Source organism: Salvelinus fontinalis, chromosome 34 (assembly GCF_029448725.1).
Source record: "Salvelinus fontinalis isolate EN_2023a chromosome 34, ASM2944872v1, whole genome shotgun sequence".
Taxonomy (NCBI): Eukaryota; Metazoa; Chordata; class Actinopteri; order Salmoniformes; family Salmonidae; genus Salvelinus; species Salvelinus fontinalis.
The window spans coordinates 24,966,185-24,988,555 of NC_074698.1; the positions used below are offsets into that span (position 1 = coordinate 24,966,185).

Consider the following 22,371-nt stretch of genomic DNA (forward strand, 5'->3'; position numbering starts at 1 on the left):
AGGTATTTGTAGCTATATTAACTTAATGTAAATGAGGCAAATAGCCTGAAAAGGAACTTAATTCAGATCAAATTGATGTAAATATATTTTAATTGAATAAAAAAATCATTTTAAACATGCAATGCATAAATATAAAATACAAAGTAAGGCAATAACATGAATACAGTAAATGTAGAAATGGTAATGTAACCAAAATGAAGTATTGTACATTTTTGGTATTTAAAACCAAAGGCAGTTTTCACTATTACTGTAAATCCGAAACACTGCACTGATTTAATTATACCTAGTTCACAATCTGTCCTTTATAATTAGACATTCATAGTTAGTTCCTCACATATACAAATAATTAATTTCACTGCTAAATAAAAATATAACATTGTTCAAAAATGAAGTTCATGTTGCATATCATAAATGGTAAAAGTGAGACAGATAGTGGACATGGGAGTGTTTTGGAGTCAGGCCCCTGTATAGTGCCTCACAGTTTGTTTTGAATTTATATAGGAATTTTTAAATCTGTTTTATACTCAAACAGTCCTGGACTCATGTCAAAAAATAAACCGTGTCCATTAAATGCTATCTCAAAAACAAGTGGTTATTTTGTGTCCCCTTGCTCATCTCTCGTCTCCGAACCAACCTCTTATTCAGGAAGAAGGTAGTTTGACTACAGTCCTTACTCTAAGTGCTAAAAGTCTGGTTGGGCTACTGATAAATGTCAAAATATCTTAATATTTATGATGTATTTATAGCTGTGGTATCACTTGAATGTTAACTATAAACCATTCTTCCAGCGATAAATTCCAGAGTGACACAAAAGAAAGTTAAAGGTGCCTTTGTAAATCCTTATCAGCAAGACAGCCTTATCAGAATGATACTTAGGAAGGCTGTATACAGTGGAGTCTCCCTGAGTCACTGGAGGTGCTTTTCCATCAATTCCCACCTCACAGTGTCACGGCAGTCCAAGATCAATACTAAAGAAGTTGGACCGCTGTCCTGTAGCCATCCTTATGGTACAGTACATTCACCTTGGTGGTTCCTGGGAATTGGTCAGTCTATCAGAGTGAGTATGTATGACACCAGTACCAATAGTAGTGGGCTGAATACCAGAATCGCCACCCACACCACAATAGAAATGATCCCAAACTTTCTTGCCCGTTGGGAGTATTGTTTAGCCTTCTCTGGAGTCGTCTTCCTTGCCTCTCGAGCCTGTCATAGCGATAGAAGAGTACATTATATTTTGATATGACTCATATCTAAGATATAGACTCTAAGTGTAGATGTGCACATTTTGAGAACCAAGATGGTTCCTAAAGGGGCAACACCTTTTATTACATTACAGAAGGTTTACAAAAACAGGTTTAAAAAAAAAAGCTTGAAATTACCTTGACTGAGTTGACCAAAGCTAAAATGCCAATGCAGGAGAGTCCACAGATGATGCTGCTAATGGCCAGTCTCCTATAGTCCCTGTCCTTGGCACAGGAGGGAACAGTATGGTCACGACCACAGCAGGTGATCACTTGAAGGCAGGTGGTGTCATTTTGGGCATCTGTCGTTTCACCTGTCCCTGGGACAGCAGTCAGTGGAATATCCTCCATTGTTGCTGATTGGGCAGACATTTCTGAGGAGAAAAGAGATACAGCAGAGAGTTCAGAGGATAGATCAAATGCAGAACAAGGGAATACAATTATTCAAGTCTGATAGTACTGTATTATTTGCAGTTGTGACATTGTCTTAAGGGATGTAGGATATTAGTTTACTGAAAGTAAATTAGTTTGTTTGTAATAGTCTTTCACTGACATGCCAACAAAAATGGTTTGAGATGCTCATTCTCTGCCAGGGTACTTTCCACAGACAAAACACTGTTATGCCCCATGGGATGAGGTATGCATTGCTATCTATCAAACAGGAGCCTGAAGAACTGTACTGATTACACTGTGCAGTGTGCAAGTGAATATATGCCAGAGCGCTAACATTAGTAATGGAGAAGGAAAACAGCAAGAGGGAAATGTTATGACTGTATGTCCACTGAGTATACCAAACATTACGAACACCTTCCTTATATTGAGTTGCACCCCAACAAGTTGGCTGGATGTCCTTTGGATGGTGGACCATTCTTGATACACACGGGAAACTGTTGAGCGTGAAAAACCCAGCAGCGTAGCAGTTCTTGACACAAACCTACTACCATACCCCGTTCAAAGGCACTTCAATCTTTTGTCTTGCCAATTCACCCTCTGAATAGCACACATACATAATCCATGTCTCAATTGTCTCAAGGCTTTTTTTTAGCATGTCCTCCCCTTCATTCATCTACACTGATTGAAGTGACATCAATAAAGGATCACCTGGATTCACCTGTTCAGTCTATGTCATGGAAAGAGCAGGTGTTCTTCATGTTTTTTATACTCAGTGTATATCACATTTAAGTGTGTTAGATGTCATTAGATACCATCAACATTATCTTACTGCTGTAATGTTAACATGAAAAACCTTTTCCTGTCCCAGTTTCAGACTTGACCTGGTGAATTCCAGTAATTTGATATGTATTCTTACAGCAAAGATCCTATCAATGAATGAAGAATAGTTACATTGTAATAGTCTCTCCCTTCAGTCTTTGGCAACAGAACATTATTGGGGGCTTTTCTTGAGCTCTCCTCATCAACTGATCATAAAGGAGAAGTATTTTAGGAAAATAACTTGGAGTGTCTGTAAAGTCCTGATTACGCAAAGCAATGAATGAGAGATGCCAAGCTCTTTTCCCATATGGTCTCATACACTCATTCTCAAAGGGAATTACAGACGGAACAACATAACAGCATTTTTGTGGATCAACAAAGCACACAGTATCTGAAATGAAACAATAGTATATGACACACCATAAAAATATCACAGATAATAATTGGCTTACTAGTCCAGGCTTGATCTTGATTGGGAAAGTACAGCTCTGTATGCCTCTGTCTACTCTCCAGTCAAACTGAAATCCTCACTTATGACGGCTGACAGAGTTGTGAAGAAGAAAGCTGATATTTTCTTTGATTTATTTTCCTTTCTGGATTTAGTTAATGATCACAGTTGCTAGTTGGTTGTGGCTTCAGGTTCGTGAAGACTTGAGTTAACATGTCCAAATGTTATCCAGATATTTCTTGTTTATAATATTTTCTTGAGCAATCTGGCTGTCTTTCTTCTACAGTCTCAGTTTTGGTTGTGGTCACCATGAAAGTTAGTGGTGTCTGAAAAATGAGAAACTGGGAGTGGATTATAACTCTTTCTTGTGTGAAACCTCCACGCCCCTTTACTGTTCACACTTTAACCTCCTCTTTCGTCCCACTCCCTCCCACACTCTCAGGCCCTACCTTTATCTATATCTAACTACACTCTACCTCCACTTCAACCATACTTGTTGGTTCTCCACATTCTATTATTCTATCAATCACGATGTTATGGAATACAGTGCCTCTTAGCTTCTCTTCTCTCTCTCTCTTGCTCTCTTTGTGCAACATTCCTGAAAACTTGCATAGGTGAGTCAAAACATGCCTTGCCTTGAGGGAAAACAAACAGCTTGGTTTCATGTACTCTGTCCTTCCTTATCCTCCTCAGTACATGTTAATAATATCTTTATGACACTGTATTCATGTCTGTCTCCCCCTGTATCCCTCTTTTAAACTCACACCTTTCATGCACGCTTTGTTTCACATACACACATACAATTCCCAATATTTTTGGTCCATCGTAAGTAAGAATGATTTAGGTAATTGGATAACTATGTGTTGAGACATGCCCACTCTCTCAAGGTCTCTGTTATAGGTCAACTGTTTTGCTACTCTAGTCTAAGTTAACGTGCACACCCTGTTTCAAGACTTCCGCCAAACTACTCTTTGTTCTCTGACCCAGAGGTAAGGAATACTTATTTCAGTACTTGGGGACTACCAGACTGCATTCTTCAACAGTGATGTCACTCAAGCACACTCGTCCACAGACACACATAACACTCGCACACATGCATTCTGACGCCACACACACTCACACACAGTGCTGCTACTGTCTATTATCTATCATGTTGCCTAGCCACTTTACACCTACCTATATGTACATACTGTAGCTACCTCAATTTCCTTGTGCCCCTGCACATCGACTCAGTACTGGTACTTCTTGTATATAGTCAAGTTATTGTTGGACACTGGATGTCATAAGGTGAATGCACCAATTTGTAAGTCGCTCTGGATAAGAGCGTCTGCTAAATGACTTAAATGTAATGTAAAATGTAATTGTTACTCATTATTGTTATTCGTTTTTTATTTTACTTTTCCATTTTTGTATCTTTAACTCACACAAATACTACAAACAAGCAGAATTCACGCTTGTGGAAAATGATCTGTGACTTCTGGATCAAGCTGTCCCAAAGCAATCGCGGGATTGATCTAAACTGCAGGGACAGTTTCAGTCCTTAGCCAATAGAAAATACAGAATTTGTACAGCTGACGTGGATTCTGAAAACACGGAAGTAAAGCTTTGGTAAGTGAAAACATGCAACAGAAAGTACTATTGCATAAAATGCATACCTAAATATATTATTTACAAACATATGTCTAACCGTGCAGGTGGTGTTTCATTAAATTGAGAAAGAGAAAATGCCAGTGGTGGCAACGGAGAGATATGGCTCCCTCGAGTCATGGAAATATCAGTTGAAGGATGGAGTAATGGAGAGAGAAAGAGTAGGGGGAAACGGTGGGACGACTGGAAAAACCATCATTGGCGTGTTCAAAGTGAGACATTTTTTTACATTATAATGAATTTTGATAAAGGCTCACTGAATATAGTCTCACAACTGCAAAGGGAGTGAACGTTATTTATAATAAGGGTTACATGGAGAAAATTGGACATCTCTGAAGTGAAAATGGTTGGCCCTCTTCAGCAAAATACATTTGACCTAAACCCTCCCTGAACGCTTGAAAAAAAACAAGTGACCCTCATCTATACCCCAAATATTTAAAAATAAAGTGGATAACAGGGAACATGCCTAACGTTTACCCTCACTTCTTGGGACAGATCCAGAGGCCTAATTTATAAACCTTTCATAAGTACAAAATAATACCCCAAAATGTGCTTGCGCCACTTTTCACGCAAAAGTTGGCATTAAAAAAAGTTTAGCTTGACTGTGAGAATGTGCTCACCTCTCCGCAAACTTTAGACCATGTGTACACACATCTGCTAGTGGTTGAAATATTGTATTGCAAGTAAGCAGTGGCGATTTTAGCATGTAAATCTATTGGTGGGGCAAAAACAAAAATGTGGGATGCATGCCAGCAAAGCCACTACACAACACAACACTAAACAATACATTAATTACACTATAACAGTAACAAACGGTGTCCATAAACTGTTAGGGCCTACATAAAGCTGTCCCAACAGCAGTCCCAACACCTTACCACTGCTACACCTGGCTTTCAGCGGAGCCTTGTCTGGCAGCGAAACAGTTCATTCAGCCTCATTTACTGCCTACATAGCTGATATGGCTGACTTGCGTAAACAAATGTGGTTTCTACTGACAATTGAGATGTACAAACTGTGGCATAAGGGGACGACAAGCGGATAAGAGGCAATCTGTAATTTCGAATAAGACATTAACGAGCGACGACGGACGTAGCTAATATAACTATTTGTTCAGCACTTTTGAAATGTACAGCGACAGAATTCAGAACATGGGCCGTTCTTACAGTGTACTCCCTGTACAACAAGTCAGAGCTGTAGGATAAATAAAGGGGACATATAAACCAGACAATGAAAGCTCGTACAATATTCAATGATTACATTTCTCTTAAACAGGTTATAGGCTACATGTGCACCACCAAGTCAGAACAGTAGGCGAAATTAAGAGGTGAAAATAGACCAAATTATTAGGGTGCGGCACATTGAACGCCGTTTGGGTCTTTGCCTGTCAAAAAAGATACACGTCATAACACTATTCTACGCATAGTGCAGCTTTTAATTTGACATGTCAAATAACAGAATTCTATTGTAGAATGTTGTGTCTGCTGAATTCGCATGTGCAACCCAGGCGCCACCACTACTATCAGTAGCACTGTCAAAGCTGTGAAAAAAAGTTGGCAAACAAGCACACACCGGCCACGAATGACATGGGCTACTAACAGCTTACTACACAACATACACTTAGTATTACTTTCTTAGCTACAGTGTACATATCTCCCTTGCATATTACATAATTTATGCAGCAGCATACAATACATTTTTGGACTCACCTTGTGAAGGTGGCGCGGCGGTCCTTTGTGGGCACATTTTGTCAACAAACTTTGTCATCAAAGTCTGCCATTCTCTGGATTTCTGGTGGGAACTCGAAAAAAAAACACACAGCCACTCCATTGAATAGCAGGCTAACGTTAGTGGTTTCTTTGCAACGCTTGCAGTTAGCCACTGATTCCTTCCATACAACTCATTGGTGAATTTGCGATTTACAACTTGTTGTGTAATCTTTATGTCCAATGGCCGATGAGCACCGATACATTTTATCTATAATTTATCTTCATATGACAAGGATTAAAAAGGATTTGCCAGTAGATTGTCGACTTGTTTTTTTGTTGTTGCGCAAAACTGGTGGGGCTCTGCCCTGAATGACGGGTCGCCACTGCAAGTAACTATTTTGTGCAAATGGGGGATATGATGAAAAGCTTAATAAAAAACTAAAAACTGGAAAACATATGAACAAGAATGCAACCATTTACCATTAGTTAGAAGAATGAAAATATATGTGTTTTATATTTAAAATCAAAAATAACTAGACATAGAAATCTTATAATTAGACATAGGAATCTTTTTCCCTTTTTTAGGGAATATATTTGCAGAATATATTCCTCACTTTTTCTGGACGTGTTGGGTTCATATTCTCAAAGGAGCCATACAACAAATGACCATCCACATCTCTCATTTAATTGGACCTAGTAGCCTAGTAAATACATAGGCTATATGTATTTCAAGTTTTGCAAACTCATAGGCAGTGCAGTTTATAATACCGGTATACAGTTGAATTTAACAGCTGATCTTTTACATTGAAGTAGGCCTATGTATGGCTTTTCAATTTGTATTCTCATGTGCATAAGTAGCCTACTGTGAAATGCTTTTCTAGCAGTAATAAATATCAGTAATACTATAAAACATAAATTAAAAAGTCAAGTAAAACAAAAACACAGGAGAAATAGAACTACTGTAAGTACTGTAATTGCTTTTTTTTGTGGCCTGCCATACTATGTTTCAGAATTCACGGGTTCTCCATCATATTTAGGTTGGGGGAAAAGTCCATTTAAAACATTGTCGAATTAAAATGTTCTGCTGACAGGTCCACGAAAGTGTGCCATTGTTTTCTCGTTCAGAAACTGACAGTTATTTTCCAGATACAGCATAAATGACTGCTAACACATTAAATAGGGCAGTAGTTTAGGTGACATATTTCACAGTATGTATAGGCTACAGTATTGCTGTGCGATAGGAACGCGACATCATTGCCTATTTAATCCCAGAGCCTATACCAAGGCAGGGCATATAAACACAATAATCTATTGATAAACTAAATATTTGCATGCCGTGGCCTAATGACAATAGTTACAAATTATACAGCAAATAAAGGGTGTTATTGTCACCATAAAAGGTGAATGGAGGGTGTTATTGTCACCATAAAAGGTGAATGGAGGGTGTTTTCCAGGCTGAGTTGTAATGCTTGTTCACACAGTGGAGGCTGGTGGGAGGAGCTATAGTAGGACGAGCTCATTGTAATAGCTGGAATGGAATTAATGGAACGGAGTCAAACGTGGTTTCCTTGTGTTTTATACGTTCCATTTATTCCATTCCAGCCACTACAATGAGTCTGTCCTCCTATAGCTCCTCATATTCACCCTCTCCTTCTTAACCTAAACGGAACATAGGCTAGTCGGCGCGCAATCAACAACAAAAATCAGAAGAAGCCTTTGACTCTCCTGAACTGCCACCGTAGGCCTACACAGCACAGCCATTGGTCAGCAAGAGCAGGCTGGGGCTCAGGGTTGGAATATCCATTGCAGTGTGTAATGCTGCCTAGTTTTATTTACCCCATCCCAACAGCTATCTTAGAAATATAACTTTGCTCTGTGCTTCTCCTAGCAAGCACATATAAGCTATGGATCATTTGATTGAGACCACACTAAATGGCCTATAAGCACACTTGATATTGCGCGCCCAGTGGAGAATCAGAGATGAGGGGAGGCATCGGGCACACATTGATATATAGCCTAGTAAGCAACTAATTCTAAAACACTGAGAAATATAGAAATGTCATCAATTACAAATTACATGACCCCTCCCCTGGAGTAGATTTTAAAAATACTAAACCCTCCCCTTGACTGAAATTGAAAAAGCATGACCCTCCCTCGTTTTCCTCCAGGTACCCATACTGTAAATTTCAATCCGTCCCTAAACCCCCCCCCCCCCCCCCCCCCCCCCATATCTCTCCCTCTCATATCTCATCTACTCTTGTTAGAGTGTCTTCTTGCCTCAGGGGTATCCAGAGAGTGTCAGTGGTGATTACCTGCAGTATCAATTTTGGGATACTCTTCAGGTAGGTCTGTGTGAGAAAGACAGAGGATGTGGTTGTTTTGTGGATATGTGTGCCATAATTTTGAAATGTCAAATTTATTATCTACATTTTAACACTCTATTGGACTCTCTCTCTCCCCCTCTCCCTCTCCCTCTCTCTGACACACACACACAGGCCTTCTCCAGTTCTCTTTCAGGTACTCTTGCCACCCAGGCCTCTTTAAGGGGTGTTGGTGTTGGAAACCAAGAGGCAACAGTTGCTGCTGCAACAATTACCTGGTTATTACGAGGTTAGTGTTAATGACTGTGATAAGACTATTGTCTTCTTTCCTGTTAAGGGGTTTTATAAAAAAAGCAATCTACATTTTAGATGGCACAGGCATGCTGGGAAGAATCTTATTTGCCTGGCTTAAAGGGTGAGTTTTGATTTGTTTTGTAATCTACTATTAGTAATTTTCAATATTGTTTTTCAAATTTAGTCTTTCTCTGTGTTTTAGGAATAAACTAGACTCTGAGGCCAAAAAACGGAGGTAGGGATGTCAAGCATCAATAGAGTGAGTGTGTTCATTGTGTGTTATGGAATTATTGGGTATGTCAATGCTTGTGCTGTTTTCCTTAGGCTTGTTGCTGATGTTCTCAATGATATCGCCATGTTCATGGAAATACTGGCTCCTAACTGCCCAATATTCTTCACTTTAATTGTGTGCTCTGCTGGAATATTCAAGGTAAACCTGAATACCATATTCTCACTAGCATTGATTTTGCAGATAGCAACCAGCTATTTTGAAGGTTTTACTTGCAATGTTCCTAATATGTGGTTGTTTTACCTACTTTGGTTGAATGCACTGATTGTAATTCACTCTGAATAAGAGCGTCTGTTAAATGTAAATGTACACTGTTCGATATCTCTCTCTCTCTGTGTTTGTCAGTCCATTGTCGGGGTTGCAGGTGGGGCCACCAGAGCAGCTTTGACTCTTCACCAAGCTCGCAGAGACAACATGGCGGACATCTCTGCCAAAGATGGCAGCCAGGTGCTCCATACATATTTCTCTACTTGATGATACTGTAAGATACTGTAACTAACCCATGGCTTTTACTGTACTGTCTTGTACTGCTGCTTTAAGATGAGGATCTTATTGTAATTCATGTGTTCTTTACAGGAGACTTTAGTGAATCTGGCTGGACTGCTGGTCAGTCTGATCCTTATTCCTCTTGTCACTGACAATCCACTGTGAGTCCTCTATTGCACTGCTTACACTGCCACTGTATGAGATAGGACATGACAGCTCTATATAGCTAACCTATTGGTTATTCGATGGATATTGATCTGTTTTCCATCCCTTCTCATCTCCTCAGGCTGACGTTCGTCCTCTTCTTCCTTTTCACCATCCTCCACCTTTTTGCAAATTACAAAGCAGTGCGTTCGGTTGTCATGGAGACACTCAACGAAGCTCGGCTTGCTATTGTGCTACACCAATACCTGAGAGATGGACGGGTCCTCGGTCCACTAGAGGCCAATCATAAAGAGCCTGTATTCTTGAGTATGGCTGACATTCAGTGAATAATAAACAATGAAATGGCTTGTTGATCATTATGGCTATCAACTATCAATGGCTTTAACATACTTTTCTGCTGTTTATTTTTTTAGAGTTCAGGAGGACAGTGCCAATCCAACTGGGAGTGAGGCTAGGGGAACTTGTTTATACGTAAGTTGGTGTCTGCCTGTTTGGTGTGAAAGTGAAGTGTGCTCAGATTTGGATGTTCATGCTCAATGATATAATTTCTTTCATTTTGTAGGTCAGAGGACCTTAATTTGGCCATGAAAAACAACCACAAGCTCTTCCTTATCGGAGTCAAACGTGGTGTGTATAACATATTTCAGTAACCCCCCACCAACTGCTATATTCAGTTGTGACGTGGGTTGTACACCCTGTCTCGCCACTAGAGGGGGCTCTCAAACAACTCTCAATGTCACACAGCAACAGTGAGCCTTTAATGATCATCTTTTTTACATGACAGTTTAAACCAAAGTCTTTGTCAATGCTGTGTTATAACTCTGTTATCCCTTTTTCCTTTCCCTCAAGATCATTGGGAGCTGGTGCATGAGAGTCATAAACTTATAGACCAAGTTTTTCAGCCATTCCTCAAAGGTAAGCTCAGTGTAACAAGGTGTGCTCCGTCAGTAGCTGTTTACTCCCACCGTGTATGTTGGGATGTCGTCAGTGGCGTCCGTTCAGCTAAACCTAGGGTATGCCCCTCCCTACAAGGAATTGTTTGGAAGTTGAAGCTCATTTACTGCATTTCTACACAGTTTAAAAACTATAAAATGCTATTTGGAGAACAGCAAAAACCAATAAAAATGATCCCAGCCATTAATTATCACCTCAATATTGGGTTTAAAGGTCTGTGGAATGGTGTGTAAAATGTCAACCACTAATCAACTTCATAAATTGACTCATTTACTTGTGGAACAGCACATACAGTGAACATGAAATAGATGCATAATACAGGCAATCAGGTCACAACAAGGACGAATTTCAAAAGCCGATATCAATGTCCTTTTATTTTATTATTATGATTATTTTTTATCCCAGGCCCCATCCCCGCAGGAGGGCTTTTGACTTTTGGTAGGCCGTCATTGTAAATAGGAATTTGTTCTTAAGACTTGCCGAGTTAAATAAAGGTTAAATAAATAGAATAAAAAATAAACGTGAGTATCTGGTGCATAAAACAGCTGGCCGCGAATGCAAACTATGCCACATAAATCAAAAACATGCATTGAATACAAGGCCTAGGCCTACACAAAATGACTTACTTAGGCCGACAAGGACGCATGACTCGACCAAAGAATGTCCAAAATCACGAAATACAAATAGAAAATGTACACATGTCTTTTAAAAACGGAGCTAAGGCCCCTTTACCTGTCACCTTATCAAACCATAGAGATAGATAGAAGTTTCATATTTTATATGTGCCATTGTAGCGTATATGAGCAGCATCATTGAGGCAATCTCCATTTTGAAGTAGTCAATTTTCTTCTTCACTATTTGCTGATCCCTCCTGATGACCCGGTTGGACATGACTCGAACACGGTCACCAGGAGGGCTCACCCAATGAAGTTGGAAGTCCCATCCAGTTGACTACATTAAAATGGTGGAAGCCCTCATGGCGCTGCCCATGCTAAAATGGCCTTTTGGCCACTAGAGGCCTCTATCATTCTCTGTGTCGAACCTATATATTTCCAGTAGTTACATTTTCTCTTATTGCGCTGCATAATGTGTGCGCCAAGTTCATTTTATAATTTCTGCAATATTCACCAGGGAAGGAAAACATTCAACGAATATTGAGGCATTTTATCAACAAGGTGCCTTAGAGTATTTAAACATTCTATTAACCAACAATGTGGCACTGAGAATATTGATGTAAACTCAGCAAAAAAAGAAACATCCCTTTTTTAGGACCCTGTCTTCCAAAGATAATTTGTAAAAATCCAAATAACTTCACAGATCTACATTGTAAAGGGTTTTAACACTGTTTCCCATGCTTGTTCAATGAGCCATAAACAATTAATGAACATGCACATGTGGAACGGTCGTTAAGACAATAACAGCTTACAGACAGTAGGCAATTAAGGTCACAGTTATGAAAACTTAGGACACAAAAGAGGCCTTTTTACTGACTCTGAAAAACACCAAAAGAAAGATGCCTAGGGTCCCTGCTCATCTGCGTGAACGTGCCTTAGGCATGCTGCAAGGAGGCATGAGGACTGTAGATGTGGCCAGGGCAATAAATTGCAATGTCCGCACTGTGAGACGCCTAAGACAACGCTACAGGGAGACAGGACGGACAGCTGATCGTCCTCGCAGTGGCAGACCACAGGTAACAACAACTGCACAGGACCGGTACATCCGAACATCACACCTGCGTGACAGGTACAGGATGGCAACAACAACTGCCGAGTTACACCAGGAACGCACAATCCCTCCATCAGGGCTCAGACTGTCCGCAATAGGCTGAGAGAGGCTGGACTGAGGTTTTGTAGGCAGGGGGCTGTTGTAAGGCAAGTCCTCACCAGACATCACCGGCAACAACATCGCGTATGGGCAAAAACCCACCATCGCTGGACCAGACAGGACTGGTTAAAAGTGCTCTTCACTGACGAGTCACAGTTTTGTCTCACCAGCGGTGATGGTCGGATTTGCGTTTATCGTCGAAGGAATGAGCGTTACACTGAGGCATGTACTCTGGAGCGGGATCGATTTGGAGGTGGAGGGTCCGTCATGGTCTGGGGCGGTGTGTCACAGCATCATTGGACTGAGCTTGTTGTCATTGCAGGCAATCTCAACGCTGTGCGTTACAGGGAAGACATCCTCCTCCCTCATGTGGTACCCTTCCTGCAGGCTCATCCTGACACGACCCTCCAGCATGACAATGCCACCACGCACAGAATGAGCAGTATGGCTGATTTCCTGCAAGACAGGAATGTCAGTGTTCTGCCATGGCCAGCGAAGAGCCCGGATCTCAATCCCATTGAGCACGTCTTGGACCTGTTGGATTGGAGAGTAAGGGCTAGGGCCATTCCCCCCAGAAATGTCCAGGAACTTGCAGGTGCCTTGATGAAGAGTGGGGTAACATCTCACAGCAAGAAATGGTAAATCTGGTGCAGTCCATGAGGAGATGCACTGCAGTACTTAATGCAGATGGTGGCCACACCAGATACTGACTGTTACTTTTGATTTGGACCCCCCCCCCCCCTGTTCAGGGACACATTATTCCAATTCTGTTAGTCACATGTCTGTGGAACTTGTTCAGTTTATGTCTCAGTTGTTGAATCTTATGTTCATACAAATATTTACACATGTTAAGTTAGCTGAAAATAAACGCAGTTGACAGTGAGAGGACATTTCTTTTTTTTGCTGAGTTCAGTAACCAACGAAGGGGTGGCTCGCTCAATTTGTTCCCCGGGCCAGCTTGTCTCCATCTGATAGTGCAACTTCTGTGTGTGCAACACATTACTATCTGGGTGCTCATTATATTTAAAAAGTGCAACATCCACACTATAGCTAAATAACTTTTGCAAGCAAGATTGTTAGAATATCTAATTTTAATTCAGGAAGATGGACAAGCAAGACTGATAGTGAGTGGTGGAAATGCATTATACCAGAGGCAGGTAGGCTACAGGTAGGGATTAAGGATTCAGACAGAGGATGATGATAATGAAGTAGACCTACATCAAGAAGTTGAAAAAAGTTCGCCCAACTAAGTAATCATGAATGATTTGCATTATCTCAATAATCATTCTGTCACTGCATGACAATGCACATTTGTTGTAGCCTACAATTGTTCGTTTTTAAGGCCAAAAACAGGAAACCAAACTTGCTCTAGCCTACTCGGTGAACAGATGAAAATATAAATTAGCTCTCCATCTTTCATAACCCATATTTTAATGGCAATAAATGTTTTTGTTTTTGAGCGGCCACCAAAAAGGAGGGCTTCCCCACCTCCCAATTAAATTATCTCCTGGCAATCAAATAAGACAGTTCAAATGCCGACATCAAATTCAAAGCATTCAGCACACTTCCTAAATTGCTGTCCGGCAAAGCAAACTGGCACTGTCCCTGCTTTCTAAAAGTGAGCGAAAAGGTAAATAAGTGTTTACTCAGGCGGTTAACCATTGAAGAAAAAATGGTCACGGTTCCTGTCTGTATAAGTGGGCGTTTCCTCTCTCACATGAGCAGGCTTTACCCATGTGAGCTCGCGGTTCCTCCATAATATCTGGCATGCTCACGCAAGAGACGGAACAGCTGTCTCTGGTCTACTTATTGTCCGCTCCCGCCCCGTCGGGGGCAATAAGTAGACCAGAGTGGCCCCGCCCCAATCAGGAAAAAAATTGGGAGTGGGGTGTCTCGATTTCTCTACTCTCTCTGAGGCCGCAGGCTGGCAGCCGCTTTCCGAGCGATGCTCCACATGGTCCTAATGCCAGCCCTCAATATGCTAAACAGCTGTTGCATTGTAAATCGGGATTGGAATGATTTGAGTCTAATTTACATTTTTGGTCTTGAGCTCCATACCCAACTGACGCCCCTGGATGTTGTCACACTGGTCAGTCACCATTGTTTGTGCTTCATCTCTTCTAGCTCTGGAGGTAGCTGGATGGCAGACCAGTCGAACCCTACTGGATTGGAATGAATGGAGGGTGGAGTGGAAGAAGAAGAGCAGTTAGAGGAGTGGCAGGGTCTCTGGAAAGCAGCAACTGCAAGGCAATAGGCTGAGCTCTCTGTCAAACATTCATTGTGAGATGCTCAAAGATTAATATGCTCAGATTCATTTAAAGGTTTTTGTCATTTTTTGGTACATTTTATACAAACAACATCAGAATAAACTTGACCATAACTTTAACCATCTTATGTCCAGTGTGATATTACCAGCCCCTGAAAGTAAGCCTCTGACTAGCCTGATACATCATCCAGTGATAGCCAGCTAGCTAGTCACAGTCTGACATAATGCAATACAATAAATCTTTGGAAACGCTTCTTTCAGGACCTCTGGAAACCAGAATATTGATAAAATTACATTTGAACTTAGTCTGCTCATTTGTCTGGGGGATTGGTCCTTTTGAGACAAAATATTAAAAGGAATGTATTGTATGTACTGGCTCCCGAGTGGCTCAGCGGTCTAAGGCACTGCATCTCAGTGCAAGAAGCGTCACTAAGCGTCACCCTGGTTAGAATCCGGCCGTGATTGGGAGTCCCATAGGGCGGCGCACAATTGTCCCAGTGTTATCTGGGTTTGGCTGGGGTAGGCCATCGTTGTAAATAAGAATTTGTTCTTAACTGACTTGCCTAGTTAAATAAAGGTTCAAAAGAAATTATATTAAATCAGACTTTACAAACGTGGGTCCCACTTCTCCGCTTGCCTCATGTCAAAATAAAAGTCAGTGACAAGTGATCGCTTCCCACTGGGCACACCATGTCATTTCCACGTGGATAATTGGGTAATAGTTGGTTGAGATGTTGATCAATGAGATTCCAACCTATATTCACCCACTCAAAAGACAGCCAAAAGATATGCTGTGATTTTCAATGTTTCTTTTTAGAAATATCTGATTTAGATAATTATTCACACTCAGAGTCAATACTTGTAGAAGCACCTTTGGCGTCGATTACAATTTTGAGTCGTCTTGGGTGTATCTGTATCAGCATTGCACATCTGGATTTGGGGATCTTCTCCCATTCTTCCCTGCAGATTTTCTCAAGCTCTGTTAAGTAATATGGGGGGACAGCGGTGAACAGCAATCCTCAAGAATTTCCACAAATTGAAATGGGATTTAAGGCTGGATTTCAGCTGGGGAACTCAATGACTTCCACATTCTTGTTCTGAAGCCATTCCAGTGTTGCTTTGGCTGTATGCTTGGGGTCATTGTCCTGTTAGACTGGGGCCTTGACCAAGTTAAGATCATTTACATTCTGAAGTATGTTCTCATCAAGGATTTGCCTGTGTCCTTGCTGCTGAAAAGCATCCCCATAGCATGATGCTGCCACCACCATGCTTCACGGTAGGGATGGTGTTCGACAGGTGATGGGCTGTGTGTGCCTGGTTTTCTCCAGACGTAGCCTTATGCTCTGAGTCTTTCACATGCATTTTTGCTAACTCCAGGCGTGCTGTCATGTGCCTTTTTTCTCAGGTGTGACTTCCATCTGGTTATTCTCCTATAAAACCCAGATTGGTGAAGTCGTCCTTCTGGCAGGTTCTTCCATCTCAACCAAGGAACTCTGTAGTTCTGTCAGAGTGGGCATTTGGTTCTTGGTCACCTCGCCCAGTTGCTCAGTTTGGTCGGACAGCCAGCTCTATGCAGAGTCTGGGTAGTTCCATATTTTTTCAATTTCCCAATGATGAAGACCACTGTGCTCATGGAAACTTTCAACACCATAGAAATAGTTTTATAGCCATTCCCAGATATATTCCTCTTCACAATTGTATCTCGGCGATAACCGGACAGTTCCCTGGACTTCATGGTATAGTTTCTGCTTTGACATGCACTGTCAACAGTGGGAACTTATATAGACAGGTGTGTTTCTTTCTAAATGATGTCAAAACAATTGAATTGGCCACAGGTGGACCCCAATCAAGTTCTAGTGACATCTCAAGGATGATCAGAGTATATTGGATACACCTGAGCTCAATTCGGAGTGTCATAGAAAAGTGGTGTGAATACTTATGTAAATAAGATATTTCTGTAAAAAAAAGAAGCAATTTAAACCATTTTGAATTCAGGCTTTAATTCAACAAAATGTGGTCATTTTTTGGGGTATGAATAATATAATATAAGGGGTATGAATACTTTCTGAAGGCACAATAGAGAGAATACAGTAGATGGCATGTGTGAAAAAGTGATTGATGATCTATTTTTAGCGTCACGTGTTTATGCCCTTTTATGGACTTCCTGTCCGGATGTTCTCACGCTATCTTGTGAGTGCTTATGTAATATGATAGTGCAGCTGTTCCTTTGAAGTAAAGCATATGTTTTCAATAAAAATGTCATGTTGATTGATGTGTAGTGACCTTGTTGAACTGTTGAATGTGTTTGACCATTTGAAACAGTTGGGAATTTATATAGTGAATGAGGGAAGCCTGAGTTTGAAAAGTTTAAACAGTTGGGAATTTTTGTAGTGAACTTATGGAGTGAGCTTGTGAGCCTCTGTAGAATGAAAAAAGTAATTTCCAGGGTAGGTATGCCTAAGTATAACTAAGACCTGTGAACACTACAAGCGATAAGAAACCATGAGAGATAAACTACATAAAACATGGCTCCTAGACCAATTATCTGTATTGTGTCCTTTGTGTCAGGAACACAATGACAAAAACATTGATGCCATTCTTTGTGATGCTCCTGATTGTTTTAATGGTGTGATTGATACGAGTGAAGGACATATGGGTTACATTTTCCAACCAGACGATTCAACAGTGAAGATTTTCACAGCTGCCTCAGCACACTTTTTCAGCCAAAAACCGGGAGTTTTTCGCCTGCGTTGCAAATGAGAGAATGGCTTAAGATGAGACTTACTCTATGTCAGATCGAACAGGCCCTGAGTGGAACATCCCTGCCTGGGTAAGCATTGGAAGAGGAAGTCTGCGGTCGAGATGATTTGAAAGCCATAAGAATCTCTTCAGTGGCCTATAGTCCAGACTCCAAAGTGACAATTTTAGGTTGTGCCGAATTCAATAGCTCAAACGCCACCAAATCTGTTAGCACATACAGTTGAAGTCAGAAGTTTACATACACCTTAGCCAAATACATTTAAACTCAGTTTTTCACAATTCCTGACATTTAATCCAAGTAAAAATTCCCTGTCTTAGGTCAGTTAGGATCACCTGTCCCTCCTGCAGCAAAGCACCCCCACAACATGATGCTGCCACCCCCGTGCTTCACGGTTGAGATGATGTTCTTCGGCTTGAAAGCGTTCCCCTTTTTCCTCCAAACATAACAATGGTCATTATGGCCAAACAGTTCTATTTTTGTTTCATCAGACCAGAGAACATTTCTCCAAAAAGTATGATCTTTGTCCCCATGTGCAGTTGCAAACCGTAGTCTGGATTTTTTATGGCGGTTTTGGAGCAGTGTCTTCTTCCTTGCTGAGCGGCCTTTCAGGTTACGTCGATATAGGACTCGTTTTATTGTGGATATTTTTGTACCTGTTTCCTCCAACATCTTCACAAGGTCCTTCGCTGTTGTTCTGGGATTGAATTGCACTTTTTGCACCAAAGTACGTTAATCTCTAGGAGACAGAACGCGTCTCCTTCCTGAGCGGTATGACGGCTGCATGGTCCCATGGTGTTTATACTTGCGTACTAATGTTTGTACAGATGAACATGGTACCTTCAGGCATTTGGAAATTGCTCCCAAAGATGAACCAGACTTGTGGAGGTCTACACATTTTTTTCTGAGGTCTTGGCTGATTTCTTTTGATTTTCCAATGATGTCAAGCAAAGAGGCACTGAGTTTGAAGTTAGGCCTTGAAATACATCCACAAATACACCTCCAATTGAGTAAAATAATGTCAATTAGCCTATTAGAAGCTTCTAAAGCCATGACATAATTTTCTGGAATTTTCCAAGCTGTTTAAAGGCAGAGTCAACTTAGTGTATGTAAACTTCTGACCCACTGGAATTGTGATACAGTGAAATAATCTGTCTGTAAACAATTGTTGGAAAAATGACTTGTGTCATGCACAAAGTAGATGTCCTAACTGACTTGCCAAAACTATAGTTTGTTAACAAGAAATTTGTGGAGTGGTTGAAAAACAAGTTTTAATGACTCCAACCTAAGTGTATGTAAACTTCCGACTTCAACTGTATATAGATAAATGAATAAATAAATCTGCACATAAATAAATTAGCAAGGAAATACAAATATACTGACCAAAATGCATCTACATATATGTATGTATTTAATTATTTATTAACACATTCATGTATATATTTGTTTTATTTTTTATTTCTTCCTCCATATGATAATGAGGGGGTGTCAATCAACATCTGTGGGTGGTATCTAACACATCATTGGATGATCAATGTCACGGCACGTTGCTTGATTGCTTTTGCCTGACTCTGATGGTCCGAGAAGTAAACAATCAAACTACACACACTTGAGAGATTTACAACCGGTAGATACTGTAGCTACACCAGACCAGTTCTTCTGGCAGTTAGTTAGTATGGCTGTAATCAGGCCAGCAACAGCCAGAGACTTGGCAGTGCTGGCTAACGCTTCTGGAAACAGCGCCTCTCCAGATTACCTGCCTTTCCATGTGGAGGTGTAACAGAGTTTATTTTTGTATTTTTCTTTATTTAACCTTAACTGACTTGCCTAGTTAAATAAAGAACAAATTCCTATTTACAATGACGGCCTACCCCGGACGACGCTGGGCCAATTGTGTGCCGTCCTATGGGACTCCCAATCACAGCCGGATGTGATACAGCCTGGATAGGTGTCTCCTGACCCCTCCTGTCTCAGCCTCCAGTATTTATGCTGCAGTAGTTAATGTGTCGGGGGGCTAGGGTCAGTTGGTTATATCTGGAGTACTTCTCCTGTCTTATCCAGTGTCCTGTGTGAATTTAAGTATGCTCTCTCTAATTCTCTCCTTCTCTCTTTCTTTCTCTCTCTCGGAGGACCTGAGCCCTAGGACCATACGTCAGGACTACCGGGCATGATGACTCCTTGCTGTTCCCAGTCCACCTGGCCTTGCTGCTGTTCCAGTTTCAACTGTTCTGCCTGCGGTTATGGAACCCCTACCTGTCCCAGACCTGCTGCTTTTAACTCTTAATGATCGGCTATGAAAAGCCAACTGACATTTATTCCTGATTATTATTTGACCATGCTTGTCATTTATGAACATTTTGAAAATCTTGGCTCTCTCTAATTCTCTCCTTCTCTCTTTCTTTCTCTCTCTCGGAGGACCTGAGCCCTAGGACCATACGTCAGGACTACCGGGCATGATGACTCCTTGCTGTTCCCAGTCCACCTGGCCTTGCTGCTATTCCAGTTTCAACTGTTCTGCCTGCGGTTATGGAACCCCTACCTGTCCCAGACCTGCTGTTTTCAACTCTTAATGATCGGCTATGAAAAGCCAACTGACATTTATTCCTGATTATTATTTGACCATGCTTGTCACTTATGAACATTTTTGAACATCTTGGCCATGTTCTGTTATAATCTCCACCTGGCACAGCCAGAAGAGGACTGGCCACCCCTCATAGCCTGGTTCCTCTCTAGGTTTCTTCCTAGGTTTTGGTCTTTCTAGGGAGTTTTTCCTAGCCACCGTGCTTCTACACCTGCATTGCTTGCTGTTTGGGGTTTTAGGCTGGGTTTCTGTACAGCACTTCGAGATATTAGCTGATGTATGAAGGGCTATATAAAATAAACTTGATTTGATTTGATGATAGGAACCAGGGACTGTGGTGACACCTCTTGCACTGAGATGCAGTGCCACTTGAGAGCCTCGAGTTAAGAACATACCGTAACCTCACTCCACAGCTAGCTTGAAATGTCGCCGATGGAGCTATCCAATTGGTATCTTTTGTATAGCTCAATCTGTTTGCATGTTGTCAAGCGGGTGGTCACCTCTGTTGGCGAGGTAAAGGAACATGGTTCAAGCCCAGTCAGAGGCAAGTTCAGGGAGGCTGCGCTATATGCTAAGCTAGCACACTTGACCCTGGTTATACTGGTGCTGTGACCCAAATCCACAGTTTGGCTTAGCTCGAAGGCTTGGGTTGCTGTGGAGTGAGTTGAAAGAGGGTGATTCTAATGGAGTTAAGAACGTATTGTAACCTCACTCCACCGCTAGCTTAAAATATCGCTGATGGCGCAATCCAATAGGTTAATTTTGTATAGCCTAAATTGGTCCGCACGTTGTCAAGCCGTCGGTCACTTGTGTTGGCGAGGTAGAGGAACCTGGTTCAAGCCCAGTCAGAGGCAAGTTCAGGGAGGCAGCTCTATGTGCTAAGCTAGCACACAAACCCCGGTTATCGAGGAATGCATCGAAAACTTGAGTCAGCTAGCTGCTACAATTTGGAGGAAGTTGCCCGATGATTTAGAGTTCAGGTGCAGCACACCATAGAAAATCGCCCTGTGTGCCACCATAATCACACCGTTTTTAAACTGGTTGTTCATCACAGGACCGTTTGTGTATTTATTATTACTTTTATTACGTATTTTACTTTTCTATTATTTCCTTTTTCTGTGCATTGCTAGGAAGGACCCTTAACTGTTAGTCTACACCTGTTGTTTACAAAGCATGTGACGAACAAAATGTGATTTGATTTCAAATTTGATTTAATTAAACTTTACAAAGCATGTGACGAACAAAATGTGATTTGATTTAATTAAACGTTGAACACCGTTCTGGCATACTGAATCGAGCAACGCGCTGTGACATTGATTTACCAATGGTGTGTTAGATACCACCCACAAATGTATGATGTCACCCCCTCATTATCATATTGGAGGAAGAAATACATAAATAAATAATAAAAATTAATAAAATTAATTAAAGTGAGATTAATATTTATATATATCTATTTGTGTGCTTCATTCATACATTTATCAATGTGTGCATTTATTTATGTATCGATTTGTGGCAGGTTTGATCCTCCATAGGTTGGAAGCCCAAAAGGGCTTATGTGAAAACCACACCACAAAAACAATACACAAATATAAGTAAAATAATTAATAAAAAGTGAGTGAAATCTGCCTGAAATCTGTCCACGTTAAGCAGATCCTTAATTATTAAGCAGGCAAGGAGTTTTTGTATGGGGGGGGGGGAATGAGAGAGTCAAATTTAGTCAAGATAAACATGAATTGCTATTTTGACAAGTGAGACTTATTTGGTCTAATAGAAGTTTCGTAATGATTAGGTTGTTACGAGTGTAGTGATATACAGTGGGGAGAACAAGTATTTGATACACTGCCGATTTTGCTGGTTTTCCTACTTACAAAGCATGTAGAGGTCTGTAATTTTTATCATAGGTACACTTCAACTGTGAGAGACGGAATCTAAAAAATCACATTGTATGATTTTTAAGTAATTAATTTGCATTTTATTGCATGACATAAGTATTTGATACATCAGAAAAGCAGAACTTAATATTTGGTACAGAAACCTTTGTTTGCAATTACAGAGATCATACGTTTCCTGTAGTTCTTGACCAAGTTTGCACACACTGCAGCAGGGATTTGGCCCACTCCTCCATACAGACCTTCTCCAGATCCTTCAGGTTTCGGGGCTGTCGCTGGGCAATATG

At 41.0% G+C, this 22,371-nt stretch overlaps 2 protein-coding genes across 4 annotated transcripts; one reads left to right on the top strand and one right to left on the bottom strand.

Annotated features, from left to right (window-relative positions):
• Positions 1-72: 72 nt before the first annotated feature.
• On the bottom strand, positions 73-14,728 carry LOC129833580 (transmembrane protein 265-like). Of its 2 annotated transcripts, none has more exons than XR_008756084.1 (3): positions 2,906-4,351; positions 1,380-1,615; positions 73-1,203 (listed from the first exon to the last, which is right to left on the bottom strand). XR_008756084.1 is itself a non-coding variant. In XM_055898275.1 (3 exons), exons 1-3 carry the CDS (start codon positions 14,686-14,688, stop codon positions 1,045-1,047), a joined length of 438 nt encoding a protein of 145 aa, XP_055754250.1. In that variant the 5' UTR covers positions 14,689-14,728; the 3' UTR covers positions 73-1,044. The 2 variants fall into 2 exon arrangements, 1 of the variants encoding a protein (XP_055754250.1); XM_055898275.1 differs by lacking the exon at positions 2,906-4,351 and adding an exon at positions 14,646-14,728.
• Positions 4,427-21,599, top strand: LOC129833578 (RUS family member 1-like). Of its 2 annotated transcripts, none has more exons than XM_055898273.1 (14): positions 4,427-4,509; positions 4,596-4,760; positions 8,519-8,596; positions 8,750-8,864; positions 8,945-8,990; positions 9,072-9,104; positions 9,194-9,299; positions 9,504-9,605; positions 9,735-9,805; positions 9,931-10,115; positions 10,223-10,280; positions 10,372-10,436; positions 10,659-10,724; positions 19,741-21,599. In XM_055898273.1, the coding sequence occupies exons 2-14, from the start codon at positions 4,626-4,628 to the stop codon at positions 19,752-19,754; spliced, it is 1,074 nt and encodes a 357-aa protein (XP_055754248.1). In that variant the 5' UTR covers positions 4,427-4,509; positions 4,596-4,625; the 3' UTR covers positions 19,755-21,599. The 2 variants fall into 2 exon arrangements, with proteins under 2 accessions (XP_055754248.1, XP_055754247.1); XM_055898272.1 differs by lacking the exon at positions 19,741-21,599 and adding an exon at positions 14,712-14,973 and having other exon boundaries at positions 4,428-4,509.
• The last annotated feature ends 772 nt before the right edge of the window (positions 21,600-22,371 follow it).